The 20199-nt window shown below is 39.7% G+C and overlaps 1 protein-coding gene across 15 annotated transcripts in view; it reads right to left on the reverse strand.

Moving 5' to 3' along the window:
• Positions 1 to 20199, reverse strand: part of TNIK (TRAF2 and NCK interacting kinase) — a 443964-nt gene that overhangs the window by 120377 nt on the left and 303388 nt on the right. For all 15 annotated transcript variants that reach the window (XM_056806807.1, XM_056806811.1, XM_056806809.1 and 12 more), the window contains 2 exons: positions 11594 to 11769; positions 3654 to 3720 (listed from right to left, as the gene is read on the reverse strand). In XM_056806807.1, coding sequence (XP_056662785.1) covers positions 3654 to 3720; positions 11594 to 11769 — 243 coding nt within the window. The remainder of the gene's footprint in view (positions 1 to 3653; positions 3721 to 11593; positions 11770 to 20199) is intronic.

A 20199-nucleotide genomic window follows, 5' to 3' on the forward strand; every position in this document is an offset into this window, starting at 1 on the left:
TGGAGAAACTGAGGAAAACATGTTGAAATGACTTGCCCAGGAACACACAACAAGTAGGTGTCTGGGGCTTTTTTAAACTCAGGAAGATGAATCTTCCTTACTCCAGGCCAGGCCCTCTATCCACTATACCATCTCACTGCCATTGAAGACCACTAGTCCCTCAAGAATTTCAGGTCCTTCCTCAAAGCTTGAAAATAAATGGATATGTCTTATTTTCTCCAAAACTCCAAAGGCATCATTTAGTCCAACCTCCTCCTTGGATAGATAAGCAAATGGAAAGTGAGAACAGGGATGTGAATCAGCTACCATCAGATAAGTAGTAGGGAGAAGGGTAAAGCTTGGCACAGAAGTCTTACAACCACATAGCTAACGTTATGTCTAGCGAACCACATTTTCTTTGAGAAGGTGTAGAAGTCTCATGACTCAACTAGACTGGAAGGCCTTTGAGGGCAAGGACTCCACATTATGCTTTTATGTCTCATTTCCCCCAGTGATGCTGCTTTGAAATCTTTTGGCGCCCAACAGATACTTATTGAATCAAAATTCTCTTCTGATGGCTCATTGTAGATGTTGGCCGCTCTGGGTTCTTATGGCTCACTGTGGGTGTGTTCACCCTGGATTCTCAAGAGCTATCCTAGTGAAAAGAACCCTGGAGTAATAATGCAATTAGAAATTTAAGGATACTTAAAAATATCAATTAGTCATGAACTCAAAGCTGGAAATCATCCACTCTTGGTAACCTAGTTATGACTCTGAAGCCCCTATCTAATGTCTAACATAACCGTCTCTGCTCTTCAGAAATTCAAGAAGATTCAAGTCTGTAAAAACAGGAATATTGACATGGGATGGCACGCCATAGTTGTATAAATGTGAAAGGACTAGTTTAGGAGAGCCCAGGGAAGGGACTAGATGGACACAAGCATAGTTTTATCTGAAAACTATTCAGAGGCTCCTAAAAATCTAAGTGCAATTTGAACTTCTGTGACTTAAAATGGATTAAAACACCTGGGACACCTTGTGTTATGGAGACAGTGCCCAATTTATGTAGGATCATTGGGAAGGCTGGGAAGACCATGACACTTCTCTGGATGGATAATCGATTGGAAAATGGTGTGCCCCATTGAGATTGGACTGGCTGCCACCGGAGAGATAGCATTTGGTATTCTACCCCCAAGGGCTGCTTCATTTTCCACATGGTTTCCTGGGAGCCATTATCTTTATACTGTCAAGTGAGACGTGGCCAACATTTTAAGCCTCAGGTGGAAGGAAGGAATTTTTTGGTCTTTGCCCTTGGAAATGATATGGTTGAGCTGGCCACCTCTTGGCAGGCAACGAGCTTACATAATTGGTGGTTTAACTCTCATGGGGAAGAGGAATCACAGAGAGGTGGTCACCTCAGAATTATTGGCTTGTACATTTGGAACAGAGGAAATTCAGAATCAAATTCATAGCAGCAGAAAACATGGGGATGAGAAAGGAGGCAGGGTGATGCAGAGAATGATTCCTCACCTGGAGTTCAAATCCTAATTCTTACAATTATGGCCTGGGTGAGTTAGGTAAGATGCTTAACCCAACGGGCCTCAATTTTCTCAACTATAAAAGGACAGGGCTAGGAGGAAGCTAGGTGGCTCAGTGCATTAAGAGCCAGGCCTAGAGATGGGAGGCCCTGGGTTCAAAATTGGCCTCAGATACTTCTAGCTGTGTCTCCTGGGGCAAGTCACTTAACCCCCATTGCCTAGCTCTTACCACTGTTCTACCCTGAAGCCAATATGCAATATTGATTCTAAGATGGAAGGTAAGGGTGGAATGAAAGGAAGAAAGGAAGGAAGGAAGAAAGAGAGAGAGAGAAAGAAAGAGAGAGAGAAAGAGAGAAAGAGAGAAGGAAAGGAAGAAAGGAAGAAGAAGAAAGAAAGAGAGAGAGAAAGAAAGAGAGAGAAAGAGAAAGAAAGAAAGAGAGAGAGAAAGAAAGAAAGAAAAAGAAAGAAAGAAAGGAAGGAAGGAAGGAAGGAAGAGAGAGAGAGAGAGAGAGAGAGAGAGAGAGAGAGAGAGAGAGAGAGAGAGAGAGAGAGAGAGAGAGAGAGAAAGAAAGGAAGAAAGGAAGAAGAAGAAAGAAAGAAATATAAAGCTGTTCTGGATGATTGCTGTGATCCCTCCCAGTTCTAAAGCTTTGATCTTGTGATTTTATGTCCTCTTAGGCCATCTTTCAGTTATAAATGTATGATCTCTTTGTTAAAGAAGATACCTAGTTGGGGTGCTGAAGGGGTGGCTGTGCATAAAGGGTTATACTTAGGGCTTACTATATGCCAGAAATTATGCTAGGTATTGGGAATACAAAGAGAAAGTGAAAAAATAATTTCTCGATGAGCTTACCTTCTATTGGGGAGAAATATATCAAAAAAGAAGAGAATACACATTTAAATAGAGCTAAGAGAACACAGCTGGGCCTAAAGACAATTTCAAATTCAGCTTTAGACACTTACTAGCTGTGTGACCCTTGGACAAGCCCCTTAGTCTCTGTCTCAGTTTCCTCATTTACAAAATGGGCATAACAATAGAACCTAATTCTAAGGTTGCTATGAGGATAAAACGAGATATTTGTAAAGAGCTTGGCAAACCTCAAAGTATTGTGTAATTTCTAGGAACCCAGTGATGAGGATGAGGATGAGGATGAGGATGAGGATGTAATTAACACAACAGACAAATCAGGGTAGTGGAAAAGACTGAATATAGTGGGTGGCCCAAGGGCTCATCCTTGAGCAAAATGAAGGATTTTGAAGAGATGGAAGTGAAAAGGGAGAATGTTTCAATCATTGGGGACAATCTTTGCTAAGGAACATGGGACTGTCTTGTTTGGAGAACAGCAAATGATCCCATTTGACTCATAGTAATAACTGATATTTCTGTAACACTTACTCTGTGCCAGCCACTGTACAAAGCATTTTACAATCATTAACTCGTTTGACCTGGCTAGAAGGCAGACTTGGCGAGGGTCAGTACTGCGCCAGAAACTCAGGAAGCTTGGTTGCCTGGCACCGGGATCAGAAAGGCTTTAAATGCCAAAGAGACAAATTTCTATGGATATTATCATGATGGGGTAGGCCAGTGGCAGACTGAGTCCTCCAGTATTTATTTCAATGAACAGAATTCAGCTGTGTACAAGACGTGTCCAGGCGAGGGTCACAAGATCAGAGAGTTCCAGTGGATGGGGTCCTAGACTAATGCCCTTCTCCCCTCTTTATTTTGGAACAGGTGTGGACACTAAAGCCCTGGAGAGGTAAAAATAACTAATGGAAGTCCCAGAATTCCACCTCTTCTCCGGGCTCCCTAGTACTATTATCTGCAGTGATTTTTTGACAATAATTATCCTAATAAATGCCTTCCTCCCTCTCCCCCCAGTTCTCTGAATATGCAAAAGAATCCAAGACTAGACCCTGTAAGCCTCCAGGGACAAAGAAGGGGATACTTGAAATTCTACTCTTTTGTAGGACTTTCTCTAGAGAGGTTCTCCTGAATACTTATTTGTGCTAAAGGGTAGTGAGCAGAACAAGGTCATTCTCAAGGAGCCTTGAAGCAAATAAATGAAGAGAAAGGGAGGGAGCACCCAAGGCCCCAGAACTGTGCAGAAAATGAAAGGGCCAGCATGCACTTCTTACCTGGGTTCTCCAGAGTCATTTTCTTCCTCTTCTTCTTCACTGCCGCTGTATTCATACTCAGTTTCATCTAAAAGGAAATTCATAGACCATGAGAGCTAGAAGGGAGCAGAGAGATTGTTTAATGTCCAACTCTCTCCCATTTCACAGAAGATAACATTGAGACCAGAGAGGAAATGTGAGGAAACTAGCATCACATAGCTAGTTTGTCACAGAGCAGGCCATGAACCCAAGTGTTCTGGTTTCCAGTATCTTGAGAAAGGACAGCAAGATGGCACCATGGATAGAGGGCTGGGCCTGGAGTTATGAAGACTCATGTTGTTGAGCTGAAATCTGGCCTCAGACACTTACTGGCTATATGACCCTGGACACCCTGTTGGCCTCAGTTTCCTCATGTGTAAAATGAGCTGGAGATGGAAATGGCAACCCACTCCAATATCTTTGCCAAGAAAATCCCAAATGGAGTCCAAAATTTGGACAGGACTTTCAAATGACTCAATAATACCAACAACAGTTGAGAGATGTTCTTTTGGACTCTATACCTGAATTATTGGGCTATTTATCACGATTATGATTATGATTATTTTCAAAAACTTGCCTTCTGTCACCATATCACTTTTAAGATGGAGGAGAAGCAAGAGCTAGGCAAGTGACTTGCTCAATGTCACACAGCTAGAAGTGTCTGAGGCATTGGGCTACTTATGGATCCAAGGACTTCAAACATTAAGATCGGCATCCTGAAAATTAACACCCTCCAGGCTTTTCTTTTAATGCTGCTATTTATACCAAAGGGATTAAAAAATACCCCAAAGTATTGTTTTATTTTGTGCTATCTTGATACAATGGCAAATCAATGAGCAATTATTAAACACCAAGACGTTAGAGATAATGCTAATAAATGAGGCACAGTGACTTCAACTGTATGGAAAAAATGCCCTAAATCACTAATAAGAAAAATGCTACAAATTAAAAGATTTCTAAAATTTCAACTCATATTCATTACATTGTCAAACATGAGAAAAGATGGAAATAATCAATGTTGGAAACAGGGACAAACCAGTGTTTCTGGAACTGTGATTTGGTCCAACCATCCTGGAATAAACATTCTAGAAAGGTGACTAAATTATTACTATCTTACCTAAAGAGAGCTGGTTCTGATGATGTGGGTTCAAATCCCACCTCTGACAAAGACTGTGGGATCTTGGGAAAGTCAGAGAAGCTCTCAGTGCCTCAAGGGGGTTATTAGTTACAAAAAGCAGTATGGAATTGGTAGAGGAGGGGAAATCTCACTGAGAATTCCCAATACTGATGAGTTTCTTGCCCTTTCTAAAAAACACACCAAAGAATGGATATTTAATAGCACCTTAAAATGTGCAAAGTGCTTTACACAGATTGTTTCATTTAAAACCTCAAAACCCTTTAAAGTGCTATTATGATTTTTAACTCAATTTTACAAATGGGGAAACTGAGACTCAAAGGCACTTTTCTTTGAGACTTTGCCAGGGTCACATATTTTCTAAGTGTCTAAACCCAAGTCTTCTTGACTTCTGAGTACAGCATATTGATTCTCCAATTCCTTTCCTTTAGGAGTTTTTTTTTTTTAATTCCATTAGAGGACATAGTATTAATTGGGTTTGGGTTTTGGTATGAACACCACCGGCAGATCAGTCATTTTCCAACACGATTTCTAATTATGATTTCCAGGGACTTGCATTTGGTCTAGAGACTGTAACAATAAAGAGTGTGAGAAGAGGTGTGTTTTACAAAGCCTCCTATTTTAATCAGATGACCCTCCACTGACACTGAAGTTACCACTGAACAGCTCTAGGTTAGGGACTGTAATTTTGAAGAGACTTGCAATAGACTGTTCTGAAGACTGAGGTCACCCTGTCACCAGGAGATGGGCAGTGAAGAGCTTGCCTGGGCGGACTTGACATTTACGGAATATTTTTTAAAATTTGCTTGTCTTAAATCACAGGACTAGTTAGCTGATTAATACCTAGTTAACTGATTAATACCCAAAGGGCCATCATAGAGGTAAAGACAAATAAATTACCAGAGCTAGAAAAGTTTAGGTGTGCTTATCTTCCACAAATGAATCATTAAATTCATAGGGTCATAAATTATAATTCCTCCATGAATCTGGAGGTAGAAGTCTGCTTAGAATTCAGCGAATCCAACTTCCTCATTATATAAATAAAGAACCAGAGACCCAGAGAGCCTGTTCAAGGTCAGGTCCATTACAAGTGACAGAAACTTGGGATTTGAACGTAGGTCCTCTGACTTCAAATTAATCATTCTTGCTAAAATATGATTACTCGGACACTTCCCAGTTGTGTGACACTGTTAGCTTCATTTTCAGGATCTGTAAAATGAGCTGGAGAAAGAAATGGTGGATGGCAGTCTCTTACTTGAGGCACTGAAAGATTTTATGACTTACCCAAGATCACACAGTCTTTGTCAAGAGGAGGGATTTGAACCCACGTCATCAGAACCAGCTCTCTTTACACAAGATATTAATAATTTAGTCACTTTTCTAGAATGTTTATTCAAGGATGGTTGGACCAAAACACAGCTCTGTAAACACTGGCTGGTCCCATTTACCTCTTCCAACATTGACCATTCCTAGTACCTTTGCCAAGAAAACCCTATTGGGGATTATGAAGAGTCAGACACGAGTAAAATGACTGAACAACAACTAAAACTTATGGCACTGTATAGCTGCTTTTGGCCATTCATTTTATGCCCATTATTTTTACGTCCAATCTTTATTCATTCATTTATTCACTCACACACATTTATCAAACACCTATTATTGGCCCTCTTGCTATTCATCGTACAAGACATTCCACTGGCTATTTCTGAGCCTTTGCATCAGCTGTTTCTGCTACTGAGAATGCACTTCCCTCTAGAATCCCGAGCTTCAAATATAGAACATGCTATAGTGGTTTCCCTGCGTCTTCTCTCACCAAATTATCTTGGATTTTCTTTACAAATAGATATGATAAATTCATATGTGTAGACATTGTTTCTACTAATAAGATGGAAACTCCCTAAGTCTGGAGAATATTTCCTTCTTGCCTTTGAATTCTCAACTTCTAGGATAATGCTTGGAACATAGTAGGGCATCTAGATGGCACAGTGGATCTCAAGCTAAGCTTAGAGTTAGGAAATCTCACTTTCCTAAGTTCAAATCTGGCCTCAGACACTTACTAGCTATGTGAATCAGAGAGGGAAATGTCCTACCCCTCTAATATCTCTGCCAAGAAAACCCCAAACGGGGTCACAAAGAGTCAGACATGACTGAAAAGGACTGAATAACAAAATCTGCACATAGTAGGTAATTTATATATTCTCATTGGTATTGTGTGCAAAGTTTGGAAAAGATATAGGTCACTTCCTCTTTCAATAACAATGATAATAGACATTGATGAGAAGAAGCCTAGTGAGGCATATAGAGTCAGCCTTTAAAGATAAATAATCTCATCTGAACATCAGATTAGTACTCATGTAGGTGTATGCACAACTGGTTTATTGTTCTTGTTCAGTCATTTCTGACTCTGTAAACTCCATGGACTAAGCATCCATGGAGCTGTCTTGGCAAAGATACTGGAACAGTTTTTCATTTAAATCTCCAGTTTTAGACAGGAGTCAAGTGACTTGTTTAGGTTCACACAGCTAGTAAGACTGGGAGATCATACTTGAATTCTAGTCTTCCTGATTCTGGTCCCAGTTGCTCTATCCATTGGGCCACTTTGCTGCCCCATGCTACCGATTAGTTATCCACCTTTTTACAGATGATAAAACTGAGGTCAGGTGACTTGTCTGACATCCTACAACTTATCAGCGATGGGATTTGAACCCAGATTTTCCTGACTCATACCTTTATCCTCTTTGTTATGGTGCATACAACCTAAAAGAGCGACAAGACACCAGCACAGACAGATACTATGTAATATTATAGGACTGCATCAATGGAGTCTCAAATAATGTGCTACAGGAAAACCAATGGGAGATATATATGTGTGGAGGGAAAGATGTACACATTCATCTTCCTACCTATAAAGGCATTTGATGAAATTTACACTTTTATGGTTCCATATTGAAACTTCAACTGAAATGAGCAAATACAGAGTTCCAAGAGGAATGTGGAATGCTTATTTGATGAAGAAGATTATGGCACAGGAAAGAATCACATTAATCCAATTATTTCCCACCTCTAGGGGAAAACTTTCATTTATTGGACTACCCAGTTTTAATACTTTGCCAGAATCTGCTGTGATTTCTTTTGTATTACTGAGAAAAATGAGCAGATGTCAATATTTCTCATAGAAAATAGAATTTCATTTAAAAATGAAGAAATATAAAGAAAGGTGGAATTACAAGACTCTCCTAAGCATTTGTCATTGAAAAAGCTGGAAGGAGGATGAGCAAAGATTAAAGGAACCAAACTGAGTCACTTTCACATAAAGGGCTTAAAGTAGATGGGATTTAAGTAGCAGACAGTCTACCTTGTTTTGGTTGGCTGGAGATTAGAAATGTGCCTTTGGGAGGTCCTAGTCATAAGAAGGACCAGATACCTCTTTAAGTCATCAAAAAACTCTTTGTAAGCCTATTCTTCAGTCTCCTAATGACTCCATGTGCTGCTCTGAGACACAGTTCTCAATGCCTCTATTTCATTCATTGTGGCAACTCCCCCCACCATGTTATACAGAGGAATAAAAGGAGATCAAAAGCGAGCTCTGCTACATTAGTCAGACCTTGGATGAGTAGCTTCACCTGTCTGGACTTCCATCTGAAAAATGAGGGAGGTCAGACCAAATGACCTCTATTATCTCTTTCAGCTCAAGTTCTAAGAGTTGAAGAAGGGGGCTTGGGGGTTGTAGCAGAGTCCAGAAAAAGAGCCCCTGTCTTGGAATTGGAATTGTCTTCAGTTCCTTGGAGGCAAGGACTGTGTCATGATGCCTTTGTAACCTCAGTGCCTTGTACCTTAGTCAGTGCTTATGGATCACCTGGAATAGATTCAGGCTCCAAGTCCAGTATTTACTGTTTGTAGCTCTGAGCCCCCACATCCTGGTTTGGTGAATGGAGATAAGATAATATACTACAAGGAGCCACCTCATGGGTTTGTAGATCAATCAATTAATCAGCAAGCACTGATTAAGGACCCACAAAGGGCTGAACAGTTCCAGAGACACTTTAGGCAGGAGGACAAAAGGGAAGCAAACCTTGCCCTCAAGGGGCTTCCCTTCTCTTGGAGGAGAATGCAGGAACATAAACACAACCACTGGAAAAATACAAACTAAAGATGAGGTAGCTGGGAAATCAGTAGATAGGTCAATAAGCATTTGGGAGGGAGAACATGAGCTGTTGGAGGGATTAGGGAGGGTGTTAAGTCTTAAAAGAAAAGGAGGGATTCTGTGATCCAGAAGTCAGAAAGGAAAGCATTCAAGCCATGGGAGATAGCAGCGCCAAGACAAATTTGGCTGAATCATGGAGCGTGAGAAGGAGAATAATGGACAAAGACATTGGAAAAATATGCTGCATTTTTTAAAGGCCCTTAAAAGCCAACAAAGGAGTTTGTATTTTTTTCTGGAAGCATTGGGAGCCTCTGGAGTTAATTGAGTAAGAGGGGTGACATGGTCAGATGTACGCTTAAAGGATTCATTTTGAGAGTAGTGTAGAGGAGAGACTTGAGGCAGGAGGAAGAAGGTAAGAGGGCTGATGAGGTCCTGAATTCATGGGGTGCCTCTACGAGGGCAGAGAAGGGAACGGATTCAGCAGATGTTGGTGGGTAGAAACAGCCCATCCTCTTTGAAAGCTACATGTTGAATACATTAAATACTTTAAAATGAAAATTTGGAAAAAGGAATAAAAGACGTTATGATTTGCCCTGGTGGGGAGAAATCATAGATGCTTGAATTTTTTTAAGGCTTTAAAAATGTGCCTGGATTGCTTTCGATTCAAAGGCAGGTTGTAGACCAAAATATAAGGGGGTACAAATAAATAAAACAAAAATAAAAAATGGCTGGTCCTGAAGATCAAAGGAAACAATGCACATACAGCACTTAGATGTAAAGCGATTGGTAAGTGTGAACAAGAGTGGCTATTATCGGGTTTAGAGTCTAGACTACTGCTTTCAACTTGCTACAAATACAGCAAAAATAATAAATAACATTAACTTTTTCTGTTCTCTGTTGTGGGGCTGGAAGGGGGACACACTGGGACAAGAGAACACAGAGAATGTTTTCAGTCATTACTCAGATGGATAAATTAAAATCAATACTGTAATACATTTTCTCTATGGGAGGTCTGTTTTTATAGGCTCGGCCTCAGGGAAAATATGTTTTTTAGTTTTGTAAATATGTATTTTTTAAAAAAAGATCTCTCAGACTCAGTTTTCTCATCTGTAAAATGAAGATCATTTCCTGATAGCCATTTGCCTCTCTCACAATGAACCTTTCCTCCATGAAAGAAAAGGATTAAGCAGAAACTGACCAAGAAAACCACCGAGTCTGACAAAAGACATTAGGAGACATTTTTGCTCTCGTTTATCCTCATCTATTTTCTAGGAGGAGGAAATGTGCTTTCTGCTCAAATTATGGTTAATAAAGTTCAAATATGGCCTTAGCTGTGTGACCCTGGGCAAGTCACTTGCCTCCCATTGCCCAGCCCTTACCACTCTTTTGCCTTGGAACCAATGTCCAGTATTGATTCCAAGATGAAAGGTGAGGGTTTAAAAAAGAAATTAGGGTTAATGAAAAGAAGATTTTCAGTATTATTATTTTTTTGAAATTACATTTATGATTTTATTGGTATAAGGAACTCCTGGTGAGGAGCCATTCTCTACTATTGACAGCTAGAATCATCCCTAAAAATGATAGTCTTAAAGAGTTGCCTAGATGGTATCGTAGATCATCTTGTACTTGGACTCAGAAAAAACTGAGCTCAAATCCAGCCTCAGATACTTACTAGCTTTGTGACTCTGGGTAAGTGATTTTGCCATTACGTGCCTCAGTTTCCTCAACTATAAAATGGAAATAACAATAGTATCTTTCTCCCAGGAGCAAATGCTATAACATATCTAAAATGCTTTGGTAGCCTTGTTCATCCTTTTCCTATAAGAGGCTGGATGATTTGCCCAAAGTGCCAAGGCTAGAATACCGTGTCAGAGGTGGGAATTAGAAGAGGGTAATATTTCTGCTTTTCTTTTCAGTCATTATTCAGTTGTGTCCAACTTTCCATGAACCCATTTGGGGTTTTCTTGGCAGAGAAACCTAGGAGGTTTCCCATTTCCTTCTCCAGCTCATTTTACAGATAAGGCAACTGAGGCAAACAGGGTGAAGTGACTGGCTCAGGGTCACTCTAGTAGTAAGTGTCTGAGGTCATATTTGAACAGATCTTTGTGATTCCAGGGCTGGCACTCTACCTACTGAGCCACCTCACTGCCCCAATATTTATACTAGGTGTTATTTAAGCAGAAACCTTCCAACTAAGGGATCTTCAACTAGGTTCTTTCCCCTTCACTCAGTTTCCCAATCAGGAAAATATATTTGGGGAGCAAATATCTTTAAACCCAGTTCTCTGCTCATCACTAAAAGGCAAGTCTGGTTCAGTTTGGCTTTGTCTGGTGCCTGGAGATGAGGCTCTTTTCTCCCCCAATTTTTAAACAGGTCTCCCCTTTTGAACCAGTCCCCACTTCCATAATCTCCACAGCACAGATGCCTACAACTCTCCAGTCACTCACACAGCTGAATATTAGCGAGTCTCAGGGGTGGGAGTGACCTCAAAGGGAAACTGGTCTGAACCCTGCCCAAACCAAAATCAAGAGAAGGGCTTCCTGGGCCCCCTGAGAGCCAGCTCGGTCTCCACAGCTTCTCCACAGCAGGATGTGGGCTTCTCCCACCTCTTGCCTGCCATGCATGATCAAAGCCAGAGCTCACCTTTCTCTCCTCGCTTCTTCTTTGTCCTGTCGATGTGATCCTTGAGCTGAATTCGGACCTGTCGTTCATTGGGTTGGTCTCTTATAAACGGATGCTTCATGAGCTGTTCTGTGGTGGGTCTTTGACTATGGTTCTTCACTAAGCAACTCTCGATGAAAGACTGGAATTTCTTAGACCTACCAAAGGGGAGAATATGAATTAGCCACACTATATGCCAACGACTCATTGAATCACAGAACTGGGGAACGGGAAGGGATCTTGGCAACCATCTGAGCCAAGCCACACTCAGAAGGCATCTCTGCGATACCCTATCTGACAAGTGGCCAGCCAGCCTTGGTTTGAAGATCCTGTGAGATTTAAAATGGTTGAGGTCTTAAACTCATTAAAATAGTGGAAGATATAAATTGTGATAGATATAAGAGAGGGTGAGTAAATTTGACCGCAGGAATATGTTTCACTCCAGTGTCTTGGGTTTTAAAATCAAACATAAGGTGGTCACCAGGGAAATATTCCCAATTATTCAAATACCCAAGTCAATTGGGTTTTATAGAGATTTTAATTAACAATACAATGAGTAATCAAAGAGAGAGAGAGTAAGAAAGGAATAAGTATGAAGGGCCTCAAGTCAATATGGCCTAGACCTGAGTCTTAAAAGAGAAATCAGTCAGTTTTTTTAACACTCACCACAAGGTCTGACTAACCAAGGATACTAGTGACACCAGGCCAGCGTCCTTCCTCAAAGAGTCTTCCAGCCAGAGATTTTTTTCAAAGGACCTCTCTCAAGAGCCTCCAGAGCTCCTACCCCAGAGGGACAGAGCCCCTCAGAGGAGCTCCTCAAGGAACTCTCCTTCAGAATGAGAGTCAGAAATCGAGATCCCTTGCTCTTCTCTGAACTCTTATTTTTAAGGGCAAAATCTCCTCTGTCACCTCCCCTAAGTCCTTACATCTACCAATCACTGTAGATGTTTCTAAAGGACCGCCCATTTTGAATTCACAGCTGAGTAGTTTTAATCTCTTTAGTAAGTCAGGAAAAAATGCTACTGTGTTGACTAATTTCATTAAGAGAAAACCTTTGAATAAGTTATCACCCTTTAGGTTTAAGTAGCTTACAAGTTGCCCCACCTTTATAGGTACTTAGTATCCCATTGTATCAATTCTAAAACAGTCATGACTCAAAGAACTTCCTGTCCCTTCCATAAGCATGGATCAAAGCACTTTCATTGTTCTCAAGGAGCTCTCTGTCCTAAAGCAGTCCTAAGTAGGGTGGAGTAGGGATATTCCCAAGGCAAGGAGCCCTCACATTCAAGTAGAATTCTCACTATCTGCTAGGAAATTTTTTAAGTAGAAGATTCCCCAATGGGGGAAATTTCAAACATTCACAAGTCTGAGAAATTTTGAGGTTTATAATCCAGAAGGAGAAGGCACCTGCCACCTCCCAAGAGTCAACTCTTCTTGGATACTTGCTCTTTGGAGCAGCTAGATGGCAAGTCTAAATTTGCATCCGTGACCCACTGCTTCCTCTTGTTCTGTCTGGTACCAAAGAGAACACATCTAGTGCTCTATCACAAGATATCTATTAAATATGTCGAGAGAGAGGCAGCTAAGAAGTTCAGGGGTCTGGAATCAGGAGGACCTGACTAGAATCAGACAATCTAGAATCAGAACCTTCCTAGCTGGGCGATGCTAGACAAGCCACCTTACCTCCCTGGCATAGCCCTTATCACTTTAATGCCTTGGAATTGATTTTTGTATCAATTCTAAGATGGAAGGGAAGGTTTTAAAAAATGTTGAGAGTGTTATGTTTCTCTCTTCTTCATCTCTCCCATCCAAGTCTTTTTTCCCCCCTAGATTAAACATGCCACAAACTCAAAATCACAATGGAATTTACTGAAATTAATGGAACCAAAAAAGACAACAATCAATCAGATAAACTGTTTATTCATCCCTCTGCTGGATATTCTAGTATAGATGATACAGATTGATTTAAAACAGCATCTATTCAACTTTTTGCCTCAGTTTCCTCCTCTATAAAATATGCTGGAGAAGAAAATGGCAAATCAATCCAATATCTTGGCTCTGTGACCACGGACAAGTCACTTAAGCCTGTTTGCCTCAGTTTCCTCATTTGTAAAATGGGCTGGAGAAGGAAATGGCAAACCACTCTAGTATCTTTGCCAAGAAAACCCCAAATGGGGTTACAAAGAGTTAGATATGACTGAGATGTCTGAACAAGAATAATATGTATATAAAGTATGTATGTATATGTGGATGTATTTTTTCCCCCTGATACATACTGCAAACTTCCTTATTTGTTAAGGGCACCCAAATTCCTTCAATTCATTCAGGTGTGGAACCTTAGAACCATCCTTGATTCTTTGATTCCTTTCCAATCCTTTTTCCAATCATTTGCCAATTCGTGCCGATTTTATCTCCTCTGTACCATTTCTCTCATTCATTTTCTTCTCAACAGTTATATAGCTTCTCCTTTGGTTTCGGTCCTCATCACCTCTTGGTTGGACTATGAGAAGCATCTCCTAACTTGTTTCATGGTTTTTTAGCTTTTATCCTTTTCCGGCCATTTACCAGCTGCTAAAGTGGTATTCCTAAAATCCCAGATCTGACCAAGTTGTGTCCCTCACCACCAGCACACCCATTAAAAATAAAAAATAAACCAACCTAGGTGATATGGATGAATATTTACAAAAATACAAATTGCCTAGACTAACAGAAGAAGAATTAGAATTCTTAAATAATCCCATATCAGAAAATGAAATCCAACAGTCCATCAAAGAACTTCCTAAGAAAAAATCCCCAGGGCCTAATGGATTCACCAGTGAATTCTATCAAACATTCAGAGAACAGTTAATCCCAATACTATACAAACTATTTGACATAATAAGCAAAGAGGGAGTTCTACCAAACTCCTTTTATGACACAAACATGGTACTGATTCCAAAACCAGGCAGGCCAAAAACAGAGAAAGAAAACTATAGACCAATCTCCCTAATGAATATAGATGCAAAAATCTTAAATTTTAGGAAAACTATCCACATAATTGACCACATCAATAAGCAAACCAACAAGAACCACATGATTATCTCAATAGATGCAGAAAAAGCCTTTGATAAAATACAACACCCATTCCTATTAAAAACACTAGAAAGCATAGGAGTAGAAGGGTCATTCCTAAAAATAATAAACAGTATATATCTAAAACCATCAGCTAATACCATCTGCAATGGGGATAAACTAAATCCATTCCCATTAAGATCACGAGTGAAACAAGGATGCCCATTATCACCTCTATTATTTGACATTGTATTAGAAACACTAGCAGTAGCAATTAGAGAGGAAAAAGAGATTGAAGGCATTAAAATAGGCAAGGAGGAGACCAAGTTATCACTCTTTGCTGATGACATGATGGTCTACTTAAAGAATCCTAGAGATTCAACCAAAAAGTTAATTGAAATAATCAACAACTTTAGCAAAGTTGCAGGATAGAAAATAAACCCACATAAGTCATCAGCTTTTCTGTATATCCCCAACACCACTCAGCAGCAAGAACTAGAAAGAGAAATCCCATTCAAAATTACCTTAGACAAAATAAAATACTTAGGAATCTATCTCCCGAGACAAACACAGGAACTATATGAACACAACTACAAAACACTTTCCACACAACTAAAACTAGACTTGAACAATTGGAAGAACATTAACTGCTCATGGATAGGACGAGCCAATATAATAAAAATGACCATCCTACCCAAACTCATCTATCTATTTAGTGCCATACCCATGGAACTTCCAAAAATTTTTTTTAATGATTTAGAAAAAACTATAACAACGTCCATTTGGAAGAACAAAAGATCAAGGATATCCAGGGAAACAATGAAAAAAAAATACAAAGGAAGGGGGTCTTGCAGTCCCAGATCTCAGACTATATTACAAAGCAGCGGTCATCAAAACAATTTGGTACTGGCTAAGAGAAAGAAAGGAGGATCAGTGGAATAGACTGGGGGCAAGCAACCTCAGCAAGACAGTACATGACAAACCCAAAGATCCCAGCTTTGGGACAAAAATCCACTATTTCATAAAAACTGCTGGGAAAATTGGAGGACAGTGTGGGAAAGATTAGGTTTAGATCAACACCTCATACCCTACACCAAGATAAATTCAAAATAGGTGAATGACTTGAACATAAAGAAGGAAACTATAAGAAAATTAGGCGAACACAGAATAGTATACATGTCAGACCTTTGGGAAGGGAAAGACTTCAAAACCAAGCAAGAATTAGAAAGAGTTACAAAATGCAAAATAAATAATCTGGAATACATCAAATTAAAAAGTTTTTGTACAAACAAAACCAATGTAACCAAAATCAGAAGGGTAGCAACAAATTGGGAAACAATCTTCATAAAAACCTCTGACAAAGGTTTAATTACTCAAATTTACAAAGAACTAAATCAATTGTACAAAAAATCAAGCCATTCTCCAATTGACAAATGGGCAAAGGACATGAACAGGCAGTTCTCAGCCAAAGAAATAAAAACTATTAATAAGAACATGAAAAAGTGTTCTAAATCTCTTATAATCAGAGAGATGCAAATCAAAACAACCCTGAGGTATCACCTCACACCTAGCAGATTGGCTAACATGACAGCAAAGGAAAGTCATGAATGCTGGAGGGGATGTGGCAAAGTAGGGACATTAATTCATTGCTGGTGAAGTTGTGAACTGATCCAACCATTCTGGAGGGCAATTTGGAACTACGCCCAAAGGGCGATAAAAGAATGTCTACCCTTTGATCCAGCTATAGCATTGCTGGGCTTGTACCCCAAAGAGATAATAAGGAAAAAGACTTGTACAAGAATATTCATAGCTGCACTCTTTGTGGTGGCCAAAAATTGGAAAATGAGGGGATGCCCTTCAATTGGGGAATGGCTGAACAAACTGTGGTATATGTTGGTGATGGAATACTAATTGTGCTAAAAGGAATAATAAAGTAGAGGAATTCCATGGAGACTGGAACAACCTCCAGGAAGTGATGCAGAGCGAGAGGAGCAGAACCAGGAGAACATTGTACACAGAGACTGATACACTGTGGTATAATCGAAGGTGATGGACTTCTCCATTAGTCTCAATGCAATGTCCCTGATCAATCTGCAGGGATCTAAAAAATACTATCCACAAGCAGAGGACAAACTGTAGGAGTAAATACACCGATGAAAAGCAACTGCTTGACTACAGGGGTTGAGGGAATATGACTGAGGAGAGACTCTAAATGAACACTCTAATGCAAATACCAACAACAGGGAAATGGGTTTGAGTCAAGAACACATGTGATAACCAGTGGAATCGTGCATCGGCTATGGGAGAGGGAAAGGTGGTGGGAGGGGGGGAGGGGAGGAAAAGAAAATGATCTTTGTTTCCAGTGAATAATGTTTGGAAATGACCAAATAAAATAATGTTTAAAATTAAAAAAAAAAATAAAAAATAAAAAATGTGTCTTTCACAGTTGTTGCCTCATTAGTCTGGCATTTAAGACTCTTTGTAATCTGGCTGCCAGATCAATTTTATTTCATATTTCATAGTTTACATGAGGTAGATAATTAATTCAAAAGAAGTTATAGCAGAGAGAGGTTTATATGGACCATCAGAGACTGAGCTGTCCCTAAAAGGATGGAGACTGTTTGTATAAGGAGGAAGTAGTAAGAAGAGGGCAGTTAGGAGTGGGGATAAAAACAAGAAAGATACAGCGTCAGAAATAAACCCGGTAGATGGCTGGACTGTTGTAATAATCCTCTCCTAACTGGTCTCCTTATCTCAAGTCTTGGAAAAATGCTAAAGAGATTTTCCCAAAGTGGAGGTCTGACTATGTCCTCCTGCTCAAACCCTAGCAGCCTCCTTAAAAACTCCACTGGCTCCCTATTACCTAGAGGTGTAAATATAAACTCCTGTGTAAAGGGAACCCCTTCCTCCCAGGGTCATGAATTTTCTGCTCCTCTGAGCCAGCCCATTGTATGACTGGAACCCTCCAAACAGAGGTCACAGGTTAAGAGCCCTAGCATCATGACCTGGAACTAAGGGTTATGGGTCTGAGTCAGAAAGACTTTGATTGGTTCCTGAGATGTGATAGATCAGCACACAGGGAAAGGAAGTGACATGGAAAAAGAGGACTATAAGAAATGAGACTGTAGAGGAGATTAGGTTCTTCTTTGGTGGCCTTTGGCTGGGGGTCTTTCTGTGATTTGGCATTGGTGACTTGGGAGGAACACACTCATGAGCTGGTAAGACTAGGCTGGGAAATATTTTTCTATTTTCTTCCCTCTTTATTTCTTTTTTAGACTAATTTTATATTAAAATTAAATTGTTAAACACTATTATCATCCTCATGACTTAATAGTTAAATTTTATAAATGGCAACCACAACAATTTTTTAAAACTAATATTGTATTTGCAAACCAATTTCTAAATATTACATTTAGCATATTACATTTGGCATAATATTAATTTTCAATATCACACCCCTTTGCCTGGTACTAAAAAGTTGTCTACAACATGGCCCCAGACTCCCTTTCTGGCCTTATTCTGTATTCTATGGTTCAGTCTAACTTGCCTTCTTGCCATTCCTCTTACAGGGTACTCCATTTGCCTAGAATGTGTCTTAAAATCCCTCATTTCCTTCCAGAATCACCTCAAGTGTCACCTTTTATGGAAAGTCTTTCCTGATTTCCCCAGCTTCTTCTACCTTCTCTCCTGCCTCCATCACTGTGGGGATTTCTGCCTTCTATCATCTTGCCTCTGTATGTGTGTGTGTGTGTGTGTGTGTGTGTGTGTGTGTGTGTGTGTGTGTGTGTGTGTGTGTTCCTTTGGACATCAGAATTCAAATCATTTAAGGGCAGATTTTCTATTCACTGTTTTCTTTGTATTTTCTATGCTAAACACTGTACTTGGAGGGCAGAAAGTACTTAATATGCTCATTGACTGATTGATGGGGTTCTTCAGGAACAGAGTGGAGGAGAATGGAAAGTCAGGTTGGGTGGGGACAAACACTGCAAAAATAAGCAAAAATTCTTGAATGCTCAAATGAACTGTGAGCAGGTAATTATTAAACAAGTCATTTTGGAATGGGTTTGGAACTCTGATATTTCAATGAAGAAGAAAAAAACAAAGGACTATAGCATTTTAAATTAAATTAATTTTTTTAAACCCTTACCTTCTGTCCTAGTAACTATTCCAGGACAGAAGAGCAACAAGGGCCAGGCAATCAGGGTCAAGTGACTTGTCCAGGACCACACAGCTAGGAAGTGTCTGAGGCCAGGTTTGAACTTCCAGCTCCAGGCTTGACACTCTTCAGTGTGCTACCTAGCTGCCCTGAACTGCAGTACTGTCAATGCAAGGGGCTGTATCTATTTCAGCCTAGATCTAGACCAGTGAAATTGCCATTGAGCTGAAGAATTTGAGGGCAAGAGAAGAGGATGGTTTTAATTTTGTCTTCTAAGTCCAAGCCAAGTAGAGCCCAGCCCATCTGTCCCCTCACACTGGTCTTCTCTTCCATCTTCTCTGGTGGCCTGTCCGCCATATTTGTCACTCTTATTCCAACTCATCCAACCATACCACACCAATTGCCACATCTTAATGATTCCTTCCATCTTTAAACTCCATTCTCTTCGTACTCCAAAGTCTGCATATGTCTAGACCATGAGAACTAGTGACATTGGCCTTTGCCGTTTCTTGAATAAGACACTTTCTCTCTTACTGAAGATTGTTTACATTTATTTTAGTTCGTGATGTTTCGGTGAGGGGTTGGCTAGGTGGCACAGTGCAAAGAATATCAGGATTGGTGTCAGGAAGGCTTGAGTTCAAATCTGACCTCAGATATGTTCTAATTATGTGACCCTGCTCTAGTCACTTACCCCTGCTTTCCTCAGTTTCCTCATCTGGAAAATGAGCTGGAGAAAGCAATATTTTTTCTTCTAAAAATGAGTCAAAACTTACTGTCTACATTTACCGACACAATAATAAGCTTCCCTGGTTTCATCCAAATCCCAAATAAAACCTCACCTCTTTCCCAATACCTCTTAATTTTAGTGACTTTATTTCTTATTGATTCTGTATACAAACTGCACATATTTGTTTGCATGTTTTCTTCCCCATAAGATTGTGAGCTCCTTGAAAACAAGGACTGTTCTTTGCCTCTTTTTGTGTTTCCAGTGACTGGCACATAGTAGGTGCTTAATTAATATTTGTGGACCGACTAAACATGAATTTTTTTGTGTCAGTACTAATATCTGACCTTACAATTTTCTAGTTATTGAAACAGCCATGCATTCCTGGAATAAATGTAAGCTGGTTGGATTGAGTTTTGTTTTTCTTTTTCTATTTAATTTATATCATTTTAATTTAGTTAATTATATTTATTATTTTTCTAATATAGAGTAATATTTTCTAATATAGAGTAATATATGTAAGATGTTGCTATAGTTTCTTTGCTAATATTTTATTCAATGTTTGCACTGATATTCATTAGTGATACTGATCTATGGTTTTAGTTTTCTATCTGTGGTTTAGGTAATCTGGACTAAATTTGTCACATAGAAGGTATT

The sequence above is a fragment of the Monodelphis domestica genome, chromosome 8 (genome assembly GCF_027887165.1).
Source record: "Monodelphis domestica isolate mMonDom1 chromosome 8, mMonDom1.pri, whole genome shotgun sequence".
Classification (NCBI taxonomy): domain Eukaryota; kingdom Metazoa; phylum Chordata; class Mammalia; order Didelphimorphia; family Didelphidae; genus Monodelphis; species Monodelphis domestica.